The following is a 20,336-nucleotide window of genomic DNA, read 5'->3' on the forward strand; positions in this document are numbered from 1 at the left end:
ATTTAATAAAAAGATTTTTAGTTTTCTATTATATTAAAAGACTTATTTTGAAATATTCGATATAATCTAAAACTTTCTTATTTGAGTATTCAGAAAATACAATTTCTTAATAGTTTGTATTAAATAAAACAATAATACTTTAATTATTGATATTATAAAAAACACTATATTTGAAAATTAAATTAAAATTAAAGATATAGAATTTGAATTATTCTTATCAAATATATGTAAATCAAATAATGAATTAAAATAAATAGAATAAAAAATAATTATTAAATAAATCAAAATACGGATTTTTATAGGTACACCTAATCTTTTATAAATTGAAGTAATATAAACTACTACCTATCCATATAATATTAATCCTCTCAAAACTCAATTATTCAAATCTTTAAATAAAGTACTGAATATTTAATTTCAAGAATACTTATAATTATCTATTCTAGCAATTACGAATTACTTAATTATTAATCTTCATCTAAATTGAAGTAAAATATATCAATACAGGTATAAAGCATATTTTCTAAATAAATTAAAAAACTAGATATAAATAAAAGAATTTATAAGACTAACTTTAAAATAAATATTAAATATCTTATTAAATATGTATTAGATTCCCTAATCTATTATATTTAGATATCTAAATTCAAGTAGATTATTATTATTTAAAATATTTTTTTTTAAAAAAAGGATATACAAAATAAATTAATCAAACAAAACTATTAATATATATATAAATCAAAAACTATAGCAATTTATATTAGCTTTTAATATTTAACAGATAATTAATATTGATGATATAATTATCGATCAAAAGGATGATATAATAACTTTTTTATATACTATTACTAGTTTTACTGATATTACTATATGTATTTCAGATATACCTCAATATAAATAAAACTTGGGGGTATTTTTGAAAGGTGAAAGCTTATATAGAAATACTGAAAGTAATAGTATATATAAGGTTTTACACTTTGGAGAAATTCTAGAAATAAAAAATCGAATTCAAGAATAAACAATTATTATTGATTAATTATAGAAATTTATAAGTTTTACTCTGATATCAAATAATTATAATAATTAATCTGAAAATATGAAATATAAATATATTGATAATACTATCCAAATTATATATAAGGAGTATAAAAGTAATTTAGATATTTATGTTATTGATATTATAAATGTTTATATTGTAGAGAAAATAATATTATTGGAAAGATTACTTTCTTTAATATATATAATCAATTAATTTAAAAAAAATAAAATTCTATTTCTTTTTGATTAAAAATCCAAAAGATAAAGGATTATAAAAATCAAAATCTTTTACTCAATTTTCAATCTATTTAAATATTAATTCTTTATTTTTAATAATATAATTTTTAATATTAATATATTTATAAATTATTATTATCAAATCTAACAATAAAAGAGATTACAAAATAATCTATTTATAAATGATTATATATTTATAGATATTCTTATTATAAACTTATTATTGGAAGGTGATTCTTGTATTAAAGATTTCTATTTAATATTTTAATCTAACTATTTAAATATGGATATATAGAGGAATATCCATTTATTTGTTATTATATATAATGTAATTACTTTTACTATATAAACAAAACCAAGCCTTTCTAATATATCTGAAAAAGAAGCCCTAAAGGAGTTATTCAATCTGCATTTATTAGGGTTATTTAAATTATTTCAATACTATTATCAACTTAAGAATTACTTTTTGAGAAAATAGTTTAAATGTGAGTGTAAAATTAAAATTAATAATTTAAAAGATTACAAAATATGGTATAAAATCAATGTATAAGATGTATTAATTATCTTAATATCATTGTAATGGGTATTTATATATAAATATAATAAACAAAGATTTTTAATATAATATCAAACTAGATTAGTTGTTTATAATAATTTTCAAGTGAAGAATATAATCGAGTTAACTTATGTTGTGATACTTATTAGAAAATTATTCAGGATTGTAATGGTGTTGACAATAAAATATGATTTAGAAATAAAACAATTTGATGTTATTAATGTATTTATTAATGTTTATAGAGATTTATTAGGTGTATTTGTAGTTTACTATTTATTAAATGGATTTAAGGAATCAAATAAATATGTAATTCTTGATTGTGTATTATATGGTCTTCAAGATTTCTTTGTATTATGGTTTAAGGATTTTAATAAGATATTTAAAAATCTAAATCTAAATTAATATAAAAAGGAATTTTGTTTTTTTATGAATCCAAATCAAATTGTTTTAATATTATTTTTTGTGAACAATATATAGATTGTGTATTACCGCAAGAATATATTAATAATTAATAATATTATTTCTAATATTAAGGTTGTTTATAAACTAAAAGATTTAGGTGATATAAAGTAATTTTTGGGTATCTGGATTATTTATAATTGGAAAATAAAAAAACTCTGGTTAGTATATAATATTTATATTGAAAAGATTATAAAAAAGTTTAATTTCAATAATAATAATATATATATATTTTTATTAATAATAAAATTTATAAAATACAATAGAATTGTAATTATTATATTTATACAAATCTATCAAGAAAAGGTAGAATTAATGTTATATATTGCAATTATAATTAAAGCAGATATTATATTTACAGCTTTATAATTCAGTTATTTTTTAATTAATTTATGTTTGAATTATATAAAAACAATTAATCACTATATACAGTATTTCTAAAACATAAAATATTATTTAATTGAATATGGTTGAGAATAGATTCTATAGTTTTTGTTTTTCTTAGATGCCTCATTTACCAATAATAAGGAATTACAAAGATCATTTCAAAGTTTTATAATTTTATTATTTAATAGATTAGTAGTATAGAAAGTTTTAAAATAAGATATAATTATTATATTTATTATTAAAACTGAATTATTTGATATTGAGTATATATTGAAAAAAATATTAATTATACTACAATTCTTTAAGGAAATCAATCTTGTAGTTAAACAATTAGTTATGATTTTTTGTGATAATTAATAAATAATTAAATTAGTAGTAAAAAAAAACAAAAGAATTATTATTAAACTAAGATATGTTGATATATAGAATATATAGCTATATTAGGAATATTCAAAAGAAAGTTTTTATTTTATATATTTGTCTATAATAGAAATGATAATAAATAAATTAATTAAAAATTTATTATAATAAAAATTCAATTACTTTATATCCCTTCTGAATCTACAAAATATAAGTATTAGAATTAGTAAGATCAAATAGGAACTTTTCCTTTCAATACATACTTTCTTTTAGTATATTCAAAATCGAAATTTATCAAATCAATTTATTTTCTTTTATTAATTAATTTATTATTAAAATTAATTATATTATTTTTATTAATAATATTATATTCGTTATTAAGATTATTATTATTATTGATATTAAATATTACTTTATCTTTATTTTTCAAAACAAAATAAATAAATTGTGATTAAGTTTTTGAATTTGTTATAAGAATGTATACTTCGATTTTTGTATATTTAGCTGTAGAGGATTTAGAAATAAAAATGATTTTCGTTTTTTAATTAAAAAAAGAAATAATGATTTTAATAAAAAGAAAGGATAAATAAATAATTACAATAATTGAGTAAGGAAAGGAGATATAATTTGTGTTGGTGATAAGAAAAAATTAAAATTAATAAATTCGTTATTCTCTTTAATTATAACCAATATAACTGTTATTGCAATACAAGCTGATTTCTAATTTAAAATAGTTTTTTAAAAACTATATCAATAAATTATAATAATATAAAAAGATCAGAATATATTTTTCCAGAAAATATTACAAATTTAGGATTATAAAGTTCCAATAATTGGATAGTTAAAGGTTTCAAATATATCAAAAAAGATATATAAATATATATAATGTATTTTTAATATTGAAAAAAAAAAGTATTTCTTTATTTGAAATATTTACTATATTTCTTATAACGATCAGAGAAAAGAGAACAAATATATTTTGTATAGGGAATAGAGTTTTATATATTCTTATTTCTAAAATCACGCTTAGGATCTTTTTGTTTATATTTATTATAAGTTTTGTGAATAGATATTTAAAGTTTACTTAATCTAAATATAGAGATGGATTTATTCGAAGAAAAAGGGGTTTCTAATAAGAAACTTTTGTTGTTAAAAAGAAGATTAGAAAAATAATATTTATTTGCATTATTGATAAAAGAATTATTATATTTTGTGAAAGTAATTATTATATAATATTTGTTTATTTCAATCTAACAATTATAAATAATTTTAATCTTTTTCAAAAAGTTATTATTAGGATTTTATTGAAATTTATTAAAAAAAGGTTTTATTTGTAAAGATTTCTTATTAAAAAACAATCAAATTTTAATAAAAGGCAATAACTAAATAGGAATATACTAAATATTTAATTTACTAAATCGAATATTACCCTTCAATATATTATACAGGGAGATGATTATATATTAATTGGAAATATCAATGGAATTAGGGGACTTTCTAATAAAAAAAAGTATATTTAAAGAATATATCGAATTATTGAATATAAAGATTAAGAAAGGAAAATTGTTTTTTTTTTATAATCATTTCGATTTATTATATTCTCTAAAATCTATCAGTTTCCATTCAATTCTATTACTGTTATAAAAGCGCTGTATATATAAATCAATTAAATCAATTGATATAAATATTTAGTTAATAATAATTAATATGATTTAGGATTTTTGATATATATCAATCTGAAGAATTAATTTCTTTATTTTAATATTATTATTTTTTTATAAATTGCTTAAATCAACAATACAACTCACTTTTTTTTTTTATGAAAAACTTTATATATTTATATACCTTATACTTTTTTATTTAATAAATAAATTTATTTGGTAGATAAATTTGTGACAATTATTCGAATAAAATGTTTACTAACACTTATACCATTTATTACCTAAAAATTTTTCTTTTATTTATTATACAAATCCCTTAATATAACCATCAAAGTATTTAATGATTTGAAGAATATATTATAGAATTTATTGTATAGTGTAACCTTACAAGTATTAATTTCGATATTTTTTTGGAATATTTACTCCTATAATTACTAACACTATTTTATTTATTTTATTTGTATACCCTATATATTTAATTAAACAAATACCTTACCCAATCAGAGTATATAAAGCAGATATGATTATTAAAATTATATTTCAAGTTAATTTAGTTTATTATTATTTTATATATCTATTCTCTAATCAAAGTAACCATTAGATATAGCTATTACCTCCGTGATATTATTTCTTATCCTATTTGTTTCGATTTATTATTTAATTTATATATATTTAATAGGAATAACTTAAATTTTATATCTTTGATTTTGATTTAATTTTCGAATATAGTATTTTCCATAATATTAATAACTAAGGTATTATTATTTTACTTAATACAAATTATTAAGAAACTATACTTTTTGAATACCCAAACAAGAAAGTTCTAGATTGTATTGAATATTTTAAAATAAGTTTTTTAATATAATAAAAAACTAAAAATCTTTTTACTAAATATATCTTTAATTACTAAAAGCTAGAATACTCCAATATATATATATATAAAAAGTTAAATAAATCCTATTATATTTTGTAAAAAGAATATAATAATTAGAATTTATTAAAAGCTTATAATATTATTTGCTTTATATATATATATAAATAATTAATATATTCAATTCTAAAAAATTCTTTGATTTTTATATTCCTTATTGAAAAAATGATATATTTGAGAACTTTTTTATTCAAATATTCTGATTATTTATATCAAAATTATATAAAATCTTTTTAAAATTTAAATAAATTTTTTAATTAATAAAATGATTTTTTGATATTAAAATTAAATATAGAATATATTAAAAGATTTGGATTTATTGATATTATACTCAAATTAATTAAATAAAAGAAAAATAGTTTATATTTTAGAAATAAAAGATTATTTTTATAAATATAATAAATAATAATATAATTATTCTCAAAATTGTTTTTTTATAATATAAAATCTATTTTTAAAAATTATATTCTAATATTTAAAAGCTTTATTTTCGAAATAATATTAATATAAAATCTAGAAATATATATAATATTAAAAAGAATTAGATTACTTTTTAAATCTTAAGATCTTTAAAGAATATTTTTGATTATATAAATATTTTATTTAATAATCTATATTTTTAATATTTTTATTTTAATATAATTTAATATTAATAAAAATATATATTTATATTTATTAAAAAAATTAATATTATTAATAAAATATGTTGTATTATTATTATTAAATATAATATTATTAAAAAATTAATAAAATAAATCAAAAATAATAATATAAATTCTATAGTTTATAGAATTTTAAATAAAATAAATAATTGTTTTTGATTTAGAATTTTATGAATTATAAAATTGAAAATCACTATTTTTTAAATTATTTATTCTTTTTATTCCCATACTTTATATATATTTAATTATTGATTATTTTTAATTCTTTCTTATATATTATTATATTCCTTTTCTATTAATAAAATTAAATTTCAGAAATTATATTTTTCAATAAATATAAACTTTATTATTTAATATATTTTAAGATAATAATTTCTATCCACTTTTTTATTTTTTTAATTAGATTTTAATCTATAAAGATATTTGTATTAATTATTTACTTTTTTAAAATCTCTTTTTTAAATATTGCTTTACTCTTTTTGTAAATTATCAAAATTCTACTTAAATTTAAAATTGATAATTGAAAATATACTCTTACTTTTAAAAATTAAAGAATTCTAATAAACTAAATCATCAAAAATATCCTCAAATTGCTTTAAAAAGTAATTGGAAATTTCGAATTGATTATTAATTTCGATCTAAATAAATATAATACTTATTTAAATAAAAAGTATATATACTCCTATAGCTTATAAAAAGTTAATAATTACTAAATCATCTTTCATTTTGATATAATACATCTTTACAATTATATAAACTTTAATCCATTTATTATATTACTTAATTAAATCAATTCAACCTATAATTACTTGTTAAAGAATATTTTAATATTTTTAAATAATAATTGATTTTGTAATTATTATAATAAATACAAGCTTATCCTATAACTTCTAAATGATTATTTTAAATAATAAGATTTTAGTATTATTATTTTTAAAAATGAATTTTATAAGATAGAATATATCTACTATTTCCATAATTCATTTATAAATATTCTAATACAATTTATATATAATATTATATTTATTTCTTTAATAACAATATTCCTTTTGAAATATAGAATACTTAATTAAAATATCTTGAAAAATAATTATTTTAGATCTTATAGATTTAAATATTAGCTTTTTAAAAAATAATAATAAAGTTATTTTAATATTTCCTTTTAAATCCTTTTATTAAGATTATTTATAAATATCAAGATTAGAAAAATATTTTATTTAATTATTCAAATTATATTTTTTTATAAAATCAATAATTATAATAAGTTTAGATAGGTTCTTAATAAATTAGTCTTTATTATAAATAGAAATTAACTAATAAAAAGTTTTTCTATCTTTTAAGAATTCTTTAAAATTAATTAGAATAATTAAAATAGTTTTGAAATTAGATAGTTTAATATTTTTTCAAATACCTTTCGATATATAAAGATATTATAGATTTAAAAATTATTTTAATCAATACTTATAAATAATAAATTAAATAACTTTTAAGGAATTGAATTTCGATATAATAAGATTATAAAAAGATATAAAAAAGAATATATATAAATTAAAGTAATTAAAAGATATATATATATAATAAAAATATAATATAAATATTAATTAAGCTTATAATTATTATAAAGATAATAGCTATATCTAATAATTATTTTAATTAGAAAATAAATATATAAAGTAATAATAAATTAAATTGATTTGAAATATAATTCTAATGATTATATTTGTTTTATATATTTTAATTAGGTAAGATACTTATTTAATTAGATATATAGGACATATAAATAAAATAAATAAAATAGTATTAGTAATTATGAAAGTAAGTACTCTAAAGGAGTATTAGAATTAATGCTTATAAGGTTATATTATATAATAAATTCCGTGACATTAATATAAGTAATGGCTTTAGCTAGATATAGCTATAAATAAAATGAAATCTCTTTCTTCTTAGTTATATAGATTAGTCTTTTGACTATATATTTATTTAGTATCTCGGTTATTCTATTTTGAGAATGAGTATATGAGCTTATATATTCGCATATAATCCTATGATTTCGAATAAAATTCGATTATTTATTCGAAAGAAACTTGAGAGTATTATTTAATCTTAATATTTTAATATTAATATTAAACTGATTTCTAATTAGATTATAGAACTTTATTAGAATGTTATAGGCCTAGGATTTGAATTTAATGAGATATATTCAAATAATTTTAATAACCTAATTAGCAAATGCTAAAAAGTATTTTTAACTTTTAATTCTTATAGTTCTAAAAGGTCTAGTTATATCTAGGCTGAATTTTTCGAATTTAAAGCTTATTTCAGGGATTTCCGAGGATTCCTTGTTTATTTTCTGGTGGAATTTGCTGAATTTGTATGATTCATATACCTCTAAATCAGATTTAGCTATATTTGATTGGATATTCAAGGATTTAATGATATAATTCTTATTTATATGATCTAATTTCTTATAGATTAGATTAAGATCGATTTTATTTAATAATAAATCCAATTCTTGAATTGATTCCTTTTCTATTTCAGGGGTATTAATGCTTTTAAAACATTTAGAATCCATTTTAAAATTAAGGTAATATACATCAATTAGCCAGGGAGCTGTAGTTTGTATATTAGCCTCTTTATGAATAATATTGATCTTATTTCCTGGGGGAACAATGTGGCTAGACCATTCTTTTTGGGCTATTTTATTCGAATTAATAAGATTGGAGGCTATATTGGGAATATAATATATTCTCTGTAATAGTATCTCTGATTTATTATTAATTAGAATAGGAATATCTCTTATATTATTAATACAAAGCTTTTCCCTATTAACTATAATAATAGAATAATTATTTAATAACTTATAATTTATAAACTATTTCTTATTAGGTGAATAATACTCTATAGCACCCGAATCTAATATAAATTTATATTTAAATCTATGAGATTAATTAGCTAAGTCTATATAATGGTCTATAGTTATTAATTACTTGCTAGAGATAGATTTATTCGAATCTTTCTTTAAATCTTTATTCAAATTTCTATTTAGATTCGATTTAAATTGCTTTTTATTATCCCCTTTATTAGTTTTTAATTTAGGATATTTTATAAAGCATTTCGACTTTAAATACCCCTTTTTAGAGTAATACTTGCAATAAGAAGTTTTATTAAAGCTTATTTTATTAGTATTTAGGTCAATATTAGATTGTATTCTAGCCTTTTCGAATATTAGCTCGGAAAAGAACTTATCTAGATCAATACTAACCATATTTTTAACTAGTTCTTCATATTTTCGAGAGGCAAAACCATCGAAAGAGCTAGGTAGGCCTTTAAAAAGAAACTATACTATAAAGGTATCCGGAATATCGAAATTCATTGATTTTAGGTAATTATATGATGATTGAATCGAATTAATATATTTGTCCATTCCTTTTGAACTAATATAATTAGATTCTATTAGTCTATTTGGGTATCTTCTCATTAATTCAATGGAGGATTCTCCAAACATTTTATTAATAGAATCCTATAGGCTTTTAGCTGTAGTTTCCTTGAATCTTTCAACTAATTCGAAACTAATTATAGATTTAATAGCTCCTAGTACCTTTCTTTCATTTCTCTAATATTCTGAAAGCCTTTTATTATATTTTATGGCTAATTCAGGTGAAATAGGTTCTCCTGATTTATCTATATATAAACTTTTATTAGGTGGAACCTTAATATTGTTGATATATGATATAAAGCCATTTATTTCAAGAAAGAGCTTAGCTTGGTTAATCCATTTAATATAATTAAATCTACTTTTTAGAGGATCTGATTTAAAATTAATACCAGAAGTTATTTTAAGTCTTTTATAGACTAATTAGTCTTATATTGGTTAAATATTAGTTTAAATACTTAGCTAGTTTTAGGGCTTAAATAGATTAAATAAATAAATCGATTTAAAATCGATTTTAATCTCGAAGATCGAATAGATTAGTTACCTCTTAAATTAGATCTTTATTTTAATTAATATAAAATAAAGACTAAATAAGCTAGGGCACCTTGATATAAAGAGTATTGATATATTACCTGTTATGGGTAGCAATATAATATAAATATATTGTTTAGGGATCTAATTTTATATATTCAATTAGATTTAGCTTTAGGGATACAGACCTCAGAATCTATATGCAATAGTTTTCGATATGAATTTAATTGAATTGATTTGAAAAATTCGATATTTGATAGTTCAATAACGGTATATATATGATATATAGTCTTAAATTAAGCTAATTCCCTTTTTAAACTAATTTAAATTAGTTGGGCTTATAACCTTTTGGAGGTTAGCTTTTATAATAAAAAGGAATAATAATATTATAAGAATAGTGAAAGATCTAATCAATTTAAGCTGTAGGGATAAATCGAATATATAAAATAAGAATTGAATTGAAGTCAATTTAAAAGAACTAAACTAAATTGAAATGAAATTGCTTGCTTTTTCCTAAAGTTTCTTTAAAGAATATTCTAGGTTTATATAGTTTATAATAAAATTCCAGTATATTCCATACTTATAAATAAAATCAATTTAAATTATATCTTATAAAATTATTCTAGATAATAAAAAGAAAGTACAACCAATCAATTTAGCGAGATTTCCTATATATTTCCATCTAGTTTCATTTTATTCTATTCTATTATAAATCAATTTGATAAGAGATATTATTATATAATTATATAATAATATGATTTTATAATATAAGATTATATTATATATGTATTAGTTATTAATATATCCCTTATTTGATAAGATATTAGTAAGTGATTTAGTGGACTTATTATGAATCCTTATAGTAATATTTTCACCGGTGGATCTTCGGGTTTAAGATTGACAGCAGCACCAAGTCCATTTTCCCCGTAATAAATTTAGTGATCGCTCAATAGATTGCGTGGACTTTTGATGACTCGGTGCCGAGATATTATCGCAATTGAAACTCTTCCACTTGTACGATATACACCGTTGAAATACTATATAATGTAAATGTATACAGTAAATTCAAGATACCCCGAAAATTGGGCGCACACTGATTGTCGTGATAGGACAATTTGCGCCACGATATATACACATTGTTCTATACATCCAATCACCCACACACGTGTGCTCTATTCTCTTCAAATTCCATATCAGTAATTGTGAATTGCTTTTTTCATATCACCATAATTCAAATTTCCAGTCTTGGCCAGTCTTGGGAACAATTCAGTAAGACGATTTTTCATTCTCGGAATACATCATCCCCTAGACTGCCGGCTTAGGACACCTTAATTGGTCCGTGCACGAGCTCAACCATCAATAATTCAATAAATGATATTATAATAAAAAGCCTTTATATTAAATTTGAAATTTGAAATTTATTAAGAAAATAATAATAAATATATCAAATATATATCTATGTTTTTTTTATTAAAAAATAATTATGAAATGATTTTAAAAAATATTATTATAAACAGTTGATAATTATTATAAAAACCTTAGATTTCGATAATGAGAATTCTCAAATTTCTGATGTTCTGATTGGTCAATAGAGCGAGGTGTCCTCTGTTGGCAGTCTAGGGGATAATTATACCTCCACTTTCTACGAAACGCTTATGGCGTAATTCTGGTCAATGCTAGCTAGCTATTCCAACGAGATCATATCAAACACCTTTGATGATATCTGCAGCCTTTTCAGCCACAGCATACACCGAGGATTGGATGTTCCCACGTGGAATCAGTGGGAAAATACTTGCATCAACCACGCGTAAATTACTCGTACCGTGAACCATCAGCTTATCATTTACCACACCCCCTTTTTCTTTTGGTAGCATTGCAGCGGTACCACAAGTGTGATAAGCAGTCACGGCAGTGTCAAGGACGTACTTCTTGGCTCCCTCAAGAGTATGGATATGGAAGGAGTCTGGGTGGTTTCGCTTCCCGTCAGGTTTGAAGAAGGGTGAGAGTTCTTGCGTTTGACGAAGTGTCTCGAGGGTCTGTATATGACGCGCGAAGATCTCGAGATCAGCAGGATGCGAAAGGAATCGTGGATCAATTTCAGGTAGATCATCAACATTTGATGAGGAGATGTGAGTAGATCCTCGAGAGAACGGGTGACTTTGGCAACAGCCAAGACTAGCAAAATTTTCTGGTTGTAGATCTGACCCTACAAAACTCTTTCCCCCCTCATGTAGATTCGTTTGAGCGAGAAATATTAACCAAGCCGCCGAACATTCTCCTGGACTTTCGATGATCGAACGTACAGCTTCAAAATGTTCCACATCTTGAGGCTTTGGAGGATACTTTTGCAGTATACTCGTTAGTAGTTCCGCCTGTTTTTGGCGACCTTCCTCGTCGGAAAATTCCAGAATGGGCATGAATGCGTGAGATTGTACTCCACCAATAGTAAAGGGACCTGCTTTATTCTCGGTGTACAATTTCTGAGCAAGTTCCAACGCCTGGGGCTCTTGGCGCAACAGAGGATCGCCAGTTGGCACTCCATCAACGACTTCGAAGCTGACTCCCGTCATTAAATGATCCTGCATATTTTCTCCTACGCCAGAATTACTGATGACGACCGGAATGTTGTGCTTCTTGAGCAAACTTTCATTTCCTATGCCTGATAATTCAAGCAGTTTGGGTGTGTTGAAGACTCCAGCGGCGAGAATAACTTCCTTGGTGGCGGTAAATTGCTTAATCTCACCGTTCACAGATGCCAGTACACCAGTTGCAACAACGCCGCTGCTCGTTTCCTCGAACAAAATCTTATGAGCTGTAGCGTCAGTAATCAGGTGGAAGTTCGGTCTCTGAAGAGCCGGTATACCATACGCAGAGCCTGCGTAGCTTCGAGTCTTGGTAACAATATCGACCGTAGCTGCATTGCTATATGCCCCAGTCGAGTTTCCAGAGAAAGGATCTATTTAGTGTAAGTTCATGGTATTCTTGATATGGAACAAGCTCCGCTTGCAGGCAGCGACCACGTACCTCCAGTAGTTAACTTTCCAAAGCCACGAAAGCTATCGATCCAGGCCTTGCAAAGCGGATTCTGGATAACTCCAGGAAATGATACTTGAATGGGTCCAGATTTTCCACGGTAATCTTCATTTATCCAGTCAATACCTAGATGCTCGAGAGTCTCGCTGTCGGGTGGTGGTGAAAGAGTATAGAATTTCTTGTAGTATGGAGATAGAGCGGCCCAGTCCCAACCATCGTTTCCTAATTTAGCCCATGAATCGATCTCAGCTTGTGCAGGGGCGATGAAGGATTGGCAATTGATAGCGGATGAGCCTCCAAGAAGCTTCCCCTGCGGCTCGCTGATCGTTCGACCGCCTAGACCTGGCTATTCTACATCAGCTGCTTTCGATATCTCGAAGCCATGGGCTCTCGGCTACTTACTTGGGGAACAGAACGGAACTGCCAATCGGCTTCGGAGCCCAGTAGGGTTGTCCAGAAAGCAGGAACCTGAACTCGAGGGTCATCGTTACGGTTTACACCCGCTTCAAGAACAAGAACATGCACATCGGGATTCTCGGTCAACCGATTGGCAACGACCAAGCCGGATGTGCCACCTCCGACGATAATGTAATGAGCTTGAGTGATGGAATCTTGGGGAGAGCTCATTGTGTGTAAAGATAGTTCGATCAACAGGGAGTGGACTATGTTGGATTTGTGAGAGGTGTAGAAATTTTCGCCGTAGATGAACAAGATAGCTACTATCTATGTAGAGAGTATCAGGTTTGAATCCGAATTCAGAAGCGTTTCTTGCACTTGCACTATATATACTGTAAACTTCAACGCACTCTAGTAGCATGAAGCACGAAACATTCTTCCCGGCGCAGGGAAATGGGGAATCCACACATCGCAATTTTAGGACAGGGAATCATATTCCAGTCTGACTGCATATCTAACGCATTTGTGTGTTATATTTTGTTGGATTGATTTGATATCTGTCGCTACCCCTTCAGCCGTACAACCGAAAGCACAACGTGAGATTCGGGCATGTAGCTTCTTTGGGTTTTGATGATATATCCATTGTCTTGAAAGTTACCAAAATTTACTCTGCGTTCTGAAATACTCTATGTGTACCTCATTTTCACATAATGAAAATAAATGCACATGTGTCTTACTCAATGTGTTAACAAATATTTCAGAAATGAAAGACAGAGTATAATTATTATTTTAATAAAGACTGTAACTTATACTAATAAGATTTAAGAAATATAATCTAGAAAAGCTTTACAAATTCTTGTTTCATTTAGTAAAACGTTGCTTTATTATATTAAATCAGATACCCTACTTTCAGGCCACCCCCCTTTTGGGCCACTTTTTACACCAAAAATACACCAAAAATAGAATTTATAACTTTCTTATTTATAAATAAAATTCAATAAAAATTTGTATATATATAATTTAGATCGATTTAAGCTTATTCTGAAATTTTTAGATTTTTAGGATTTTTTTATATTAAAAACTAGAATTTCAAAATATTGATTTTTAAATTTGTATAAGAATTATATACAAAATAGAATTTTTTATAAAATCTTTAATAACTTTCTAATAAAAATTACTAAAAATAAACTATAAAATTTTACTATAAATTTATAGTATATTCAATATAAGAAATTCAGAAAAAATAAAAAATTTCTTATAAATAAATATTTATAAAAATACCCTTAAAATAACAAGAATTATTTATACTACTCTAAACTCACTATATACTATATCTCTATATCTATTAATTTTTTTAAATTTTTTTTTGAACTTTTATATAAATTCAAACTTAAATATTTCAAAAATATGTATAGTTTTCTTTTAATAATTATTATTAAAAAGTTATTAAAGATTTTATAAAAATTCTATTTTGTATATAATTTCCATACAAATTTGAAAATTGATATTTTGAAACTTTAACTCTCAATACAGAAAAATCCTGAAAATCTAAAAATTTCAGAATAGGCTTAAATCGATCTAAATTATATATATACAAATTTTCATCAAATTATATTGAATATTGATAAAAATATTAATAAACCTAAAAAGTGATTTTTGGTGTAAAAGGGTGGCCCAAAACCCTGTTGGCCCGAAAGTAGGGTACCCGACTTATACTACAAATATACTATTTATCAGTCCATCTAAGGTTACACCCATGAAACACGCCAACATATCACCAACAAACTCACACAATTAATCATTCCGTATACGTCCCGCAAATCAAACCTCATTCTCAGGTAATGTAAGTAATCAGAACTAAGTCAATCCGTAACTGTGACGAATTTCTACTCGCGATACGCATTCAGAATTACTCGTATACTCGACTTGTGGGGGGTCATGTTGGGTGATGTTGGTGCTCCGCCGCAATTACTTTCATGTGATGCTCCAACTAGGATCAATGTGCACATAGTCACCCAGATACACCTTCCGCTTCTGTGGATAATTTTTGCTTGGCATGGTGGTTTTGATGACTGACTGCACGGTTTTTGGATATAGAGAAGTATATAGGTGTATATTTTTCTTGGAATTGTTCTAGCATCTAGGTAGTACCTGCTGCTGGTGTTGTGGCCTGAGATTGGCTTATTTTATTTGTAATGTTGTGTATGGAATGTTTGAGTGATTTTCGCCAAATGTCGTTCATGAAAGGTTGGAGGGAATGAAATTTTACAGTTATCATCTTGTAAATTACATTTATTCACTGGAGAACGAAGATGAAGAGGAGAATCAGGATGATGACGACGAAGATGTGGATGAGGATGATCCTGGATTTGGTTTTGGAGATTTTGAAGAACTGACCAATCGTGTCAGAAATGCTCGCGGAGGTTGGGTCATGATCCAATGTTCATATCGTCTGTAATGGCGAATATCTTCATATGTGATATGGGTCGATGTCCAATCTCTATAATGAATCTCTTCCCAATTCTCGCGAGCCATTACATAATATTCAGATGTGCAACTGATATCTTGGTGATCTTCAATGTGTATTGAATCTCCAACTAGGAAGACTCCCGCGAGTCATCATCGGAATTGAGATTTAAAATTCACATTAAAGAGTACAGAAGTCTGGTCGTGCTTCTCTTCGCATGGTCTTGAAGGATATAGTATTCAAGAATCTCTATGATGACGAAGATAATTCTCAATAAACAAATATCGGTCTGATAGATCATGATGACATGCGTGCCTGTCTACACTTTAGTACAGTGTTTCGTGGCTGTGAGTATAATCGAGAGCTTACATATAAAGAAGTTCATATCAATAATCTCCCCGCCCAAAAGATACCATACGTATTACATGTTCAAATATCGAGGACCTTGGAACAACGATTCGATTTTGGAATTTCACCGTCATGTCAATCTACCCGCATTTCATGGCACTTTGGAAGCCATCGTCATCGCCGATTTTGGTGCAATGGGGAGTCAGTGAGGGCAAGGGGAAGTGAAAGTGGGAGACGAGATCAGGGAGACAGAGAGGGGACAAGGATTAAGTCCTTTCAGAAGCGATACATGCACCATGGCCATATTTTGGAACTACGAGAAGCATACATTCATTCACTGTTTTTTTCGATGATTGATTGCAAGTTCCAGCGAACAATGGCATTTCATGGTTACACACACGAACGAAAAGAACTTGAGCCAAGTGATCGAGACAGTATTGGTCAAAAGTTCCGTCATTTTTGCTTTCGAGACTGCGACATTCTCATTCCTTCTGAACATAATTTCAAGATGCAACCTAACAAAGAAATCTCCCAGCCAAACCATATCACCCAAACTTCCTAAGGTCCCAAGCCGTCTCACCAGGTGATGAAATCGTTCACACCAAATCTAAACTTTCTTCTCCTTTCGTGCCAATCCGCTGAGCAAAGAGCTCAATCCATCCGCGCTTGAAGAAGCGGTCGCACCAGTAAGCGTACCAGATCCACCCATCAGTGATGAGATCTCACTTTCCAAGGAAGCAAGTCCCGATGATGTACTTGTTCCACTACCCAAAGAACCCAATGATGAGATTCCACTCTCCAAAGAGCCAAGTCCTGAAGTTGTGTCCGTTCCGCTACTATCTCCAAGAAGAGAGCCGAGACCCGATAAGCCGGATGCGGATGCGAGGGGGCTGCTGGATGTACCCAAGCCGAGAAGAGTGTCGAGTTGACGCTTTTGAGTGTTGGTAGGCGCACCGGAGATGAGAGGGAGGGCTGCGATGATGAAGGAAAGATGGAAATGCATGTTGATATCTTGAGCTCTTGAGGATGGTCTATAGCGAGAAGATTTATCGTATATTGCGAGTTGAAATTTAGAGATTATATGTGAAGTGTGTAAACTGAACGTCAAAGTTGGATGTTTTGTTGAAGGAGCGAGTGACTTTGAGAGAATGTGAACAAAAAGTGAAAAACAGAAGCCGGATCATTGCGAAGCTATATACAACAGTCATATTAGAGGGGGTAGAAAAAGCAAGTACTTCCCCACGTTTCTGCTTCATCTAACAATAGAATAAAGGCAGACAAGGTCTGGCATTGTTCCACTGTACTTCTCACAAGCTTTATCTTCTATATCAACATCGGACAATTTTCCACATTTCAAAAGTAATGCTCGAGAGGGAGACTACCCAATTGCTGAATGTAATACCGAGGTATTTTCATCCCCGTTGTAGATATTTATGCGAGTGGAGACACATTTCTTTTTTTGTTCATTTACTTGAAACTTGCAAAGCTGATATTGAGAACGGAGAACAGGTGACAGATAGACCACTAGGGGGCGTGTGAATTCATGGGATACTTCCAGCTTTCGAAATTTTGGATAAATTCATTCTTCGGTTGTTTCATACCAGAATCCACAATTTGATTGTTCCATGTCTCATGAATAACTGTAACTATTCTTAAGATACAAGATCCGGTATATCATTAGATACTTACAAATCCATATTGCAGTATCATGTTAGTCCATATAATCAATGGTAGAAACTTCAACCTAGGATTTCATCCTGAGAACACATGTATGAAAGCTTCCATTGACGTCACATTGCCCGAGTGGTTCAATTACAGGTCAGGACATAACTCAGTTCTACTGTATAGTGAAACCTTGTCATCGATGCTCATGGAGCTATGTAAATGAAAACATGGTATGAAATAATTTGTTGCCTAATATAGAATTGAAACATAAATGAAAGTTCTGTTCATCTCTCCGTCGTTACGCATTCCCTGCCCCGCACTTTCCCATCTCAGCCTCAAATCTCTAAACAGCACCAGTCAATCCAGAAAGAAGACCTGCACCCGCAGCTCCAGTTCCTGTAGCTCCGGTGGCTCCGGTGGCCCCAGCACCAATTGTGTTTACACCGCCGGTCAAACCACTGACAAGTGTGTCCTACTCAGCTCATTAGTAACCATCATCTAGATGAAAAGGCAAAGAGAAGACTCACTATTCCTTGAGCTCCGCCAGCATCAGCGGTGGTAGCACCACCGGTAGATGTCGTGGCTCCTCCTGTGAGGCCGGATAAGAGGTCACCATCATCATCACCGGTAGCGGTCGTGGCTCCTCCTGTGAGGCCGGATAAGAGGTCACCACCACCGGTTGAGGTGCCTGTTGCTCCTCCTGTGAGACCGGATAAGAGGTCACCACCACCGGTAGCGGTTGTGGCTCCTCCTGTGAGTCCGGATAAGAGGTCACCATCACCGGTAGCGGTTGTGGCTCCTCCTGTGAGTCCGGATAAGAGGTCACCATCACCGGTAGCGGTCGTGGCTCCTCCTGTGACACCGGATAAGAGGCCACCACCACCAGTCGAAGTGCCTGTTGCTCCTCCTGTGAGTCCGGATAAGAGACCACCACCACCGGTTGAGGAGCCTGTTACTCCTCCAAGGAGACTATCGAGCTGTCGCTTAGTCTGCAGTCTTGTTAACATGTGGTCAATGATATGAAGGGGGATGCGCATACGGGTGCGGCGAGAGCCAATGGCAAGATAGCGATGGTGAGTGAGAGACGCATTTTCAATTTGAAATGAAGGTAGTTTGATTGATTATTTGAATTTAAAAGAATGTGATATGACGAATTTTGTTCGACAAATTTGGTTTGTGAAGATGGAAAATCGAAGAAGGTATCTTGGAATGATAGCTAGAGAAGATGATTAAAAAAAAGCAACAAACAGATTATATCTTCATCTACTTATAGAAGCCATCGTGCGAGGTTTTCATGACACCTTTGATTTCAGGAGTCTGATAATTTGCAAATACTCCCCTCGGACCTCTCAATGTTCGGTCAGACACTAAGTCGTCGATGTAAGTAGGTACACTATACTACTGAACACTGCCGTATCGATGCAATGAGGCATTTCAAGACGACGGAACTTTGCGTTGTTAGCACAAGCACGTTCCGAAGATCTGAAGATCTGATGGTCTGGGGACGCATGTGGGGAAATCAGATGAATGAGGCTTTTTTCGTTTGAAGGGTTGTGCTCGGACACGGGATGGACGATATGAAACGTAATGGGGATTCGGAGTTTTGATACAGCCTTAATACATATTTCTTTTTTTGGCTACCTATGCAGATATAGAGTGATGATCGATTGAAGATCAGACGATTCATGGAATTAATTTCTTGATTTGTTTTGGCACATAAAACTTCACCATGACATGACCACAACAACGAGATCCAAGCAATCAATCCTGAGTAATGAACAACATTATGAAAAAATCAAATATAGAAAAGCTTTATGCTCATCCAAACTCTAACCTGACACTTGATGTTTTGGCCTTGGCTTCTTTGGCGCATTGGACATCAAGGCTGTCATCTACCGGTATTGATTCGGTACTGAATTTGTACTGTAGTGTAGCACGCCAGAACACCATGAACTTGCGATTGTTCTTGAATGTTAAGATTGAATTTTGTATGCACTTAGGGTGGGCTAAGAGTATCAAAGAGTATCCCAGCAGTGTTCAAATCCTCTCTCTGAGGATTTTAGGTTCACATTGCTGGCATTTGGTATGATAATTGGAAACAATATAATCGGTAACCCTCCACGAACATGGACAACCCATTCAAACATCGAAGAATCATATTTTATTGCCTGA

At 27.7% G+C, this 20,336-nt stretch overlaps 4 protein-coding genes across 4 annotated transcripts; 1 reads left to right on the forward strand and 3 right to left on the reverse strand.

Moving 5' to 3' along the window:
- Positions 1-11,958: 11,958 nt before the first annotated feature.
- Positions 11,959-13,915, reverse strand: EAE98_002789 (uncharacterized protein; the record flags this gene model as incomplete). The annotated part of the gene is made up of 3 exons (XM_038950409.1): positions 11,959-13,211; positions 13,280-13,634; positions 13,691-13,915. 3 exons carry the CDS (start codon positions 13,913-13,915, stop codon positions 11,959-11,961), a joined length of 1,833 nt encoding a protein of 610 aa, XP_038812938.1.
- Positions 13,916-15,941: 2,026 nt separating this feature from the next.
- On the forward strand, positions 15,942-16,142 carry EAE98_002790 (uncharacterized protein; the record flags this gene model as incomplete). Its single annotated transcript, XM_038950410.1, has 1 exon — positions 15,942-16,142. The coding sequence occupies one exon, from the start codon at positions 15,942-15,944 to the stop codon at positions 16,140-16,142; it is 201 nt and encodes a 66-aa protein (XP_038812939.1).
- A 964-nt stretch (positions 16,143-17,106) lies between these two features.
- On the reverse strand, positions 17,107-17,502 carry EAE98_002791 (uncharacterized protein; the record flags this gene model as incomplete). The annotated part of the gene is made up of 1 exon (XM_038950411.1): positions 17,107-17,502. One exon carries the CDS (start codon positions 17,500-17,502, stop codon positions 17,107-17,109), a length of 396 nt encoding a protein of 131 aa, XP_038812940.1.
- A 1,005-nt stretch (positions 17,503-18,507) lies between these two features.
- Positions 18,508-19,254, reverse strand: EAE98_002792 (uncharacterized protein; the record flags this gene model as incomplete). The annotated part of the gene is made up of 3 exons (XM_038950412.1): positions 18,508-18,636; positions 18,692-19,153; positions 19,204-19,254. The coding sequence occupies 3 exons, from the start codon at positions 19,252-19,254 to the stop codon at positions 18,508-18,510; spliced, it is 642 nt and encodes a 213-aa protein (XP_038812941.1).
- Positions 19,255-20,336: the final 1,082 nt, after the last annotated feature.

The sequence above is a fragment of the Botrytis deweyae genome (genome assembly GCF_014898535.1).
Source record: "Botrytis deweyae strain B1 chromosome Unknown BDEW_005, whole genome shotgun sequence".
NCBI classification, from domain to species: domain Eukaryota; kingdom Fungi; phylum Ascomycota; class Leotiomycetes; order Helotiales; family Sclerotiniaceae; genus Botrytis; species Botrytis deweyae.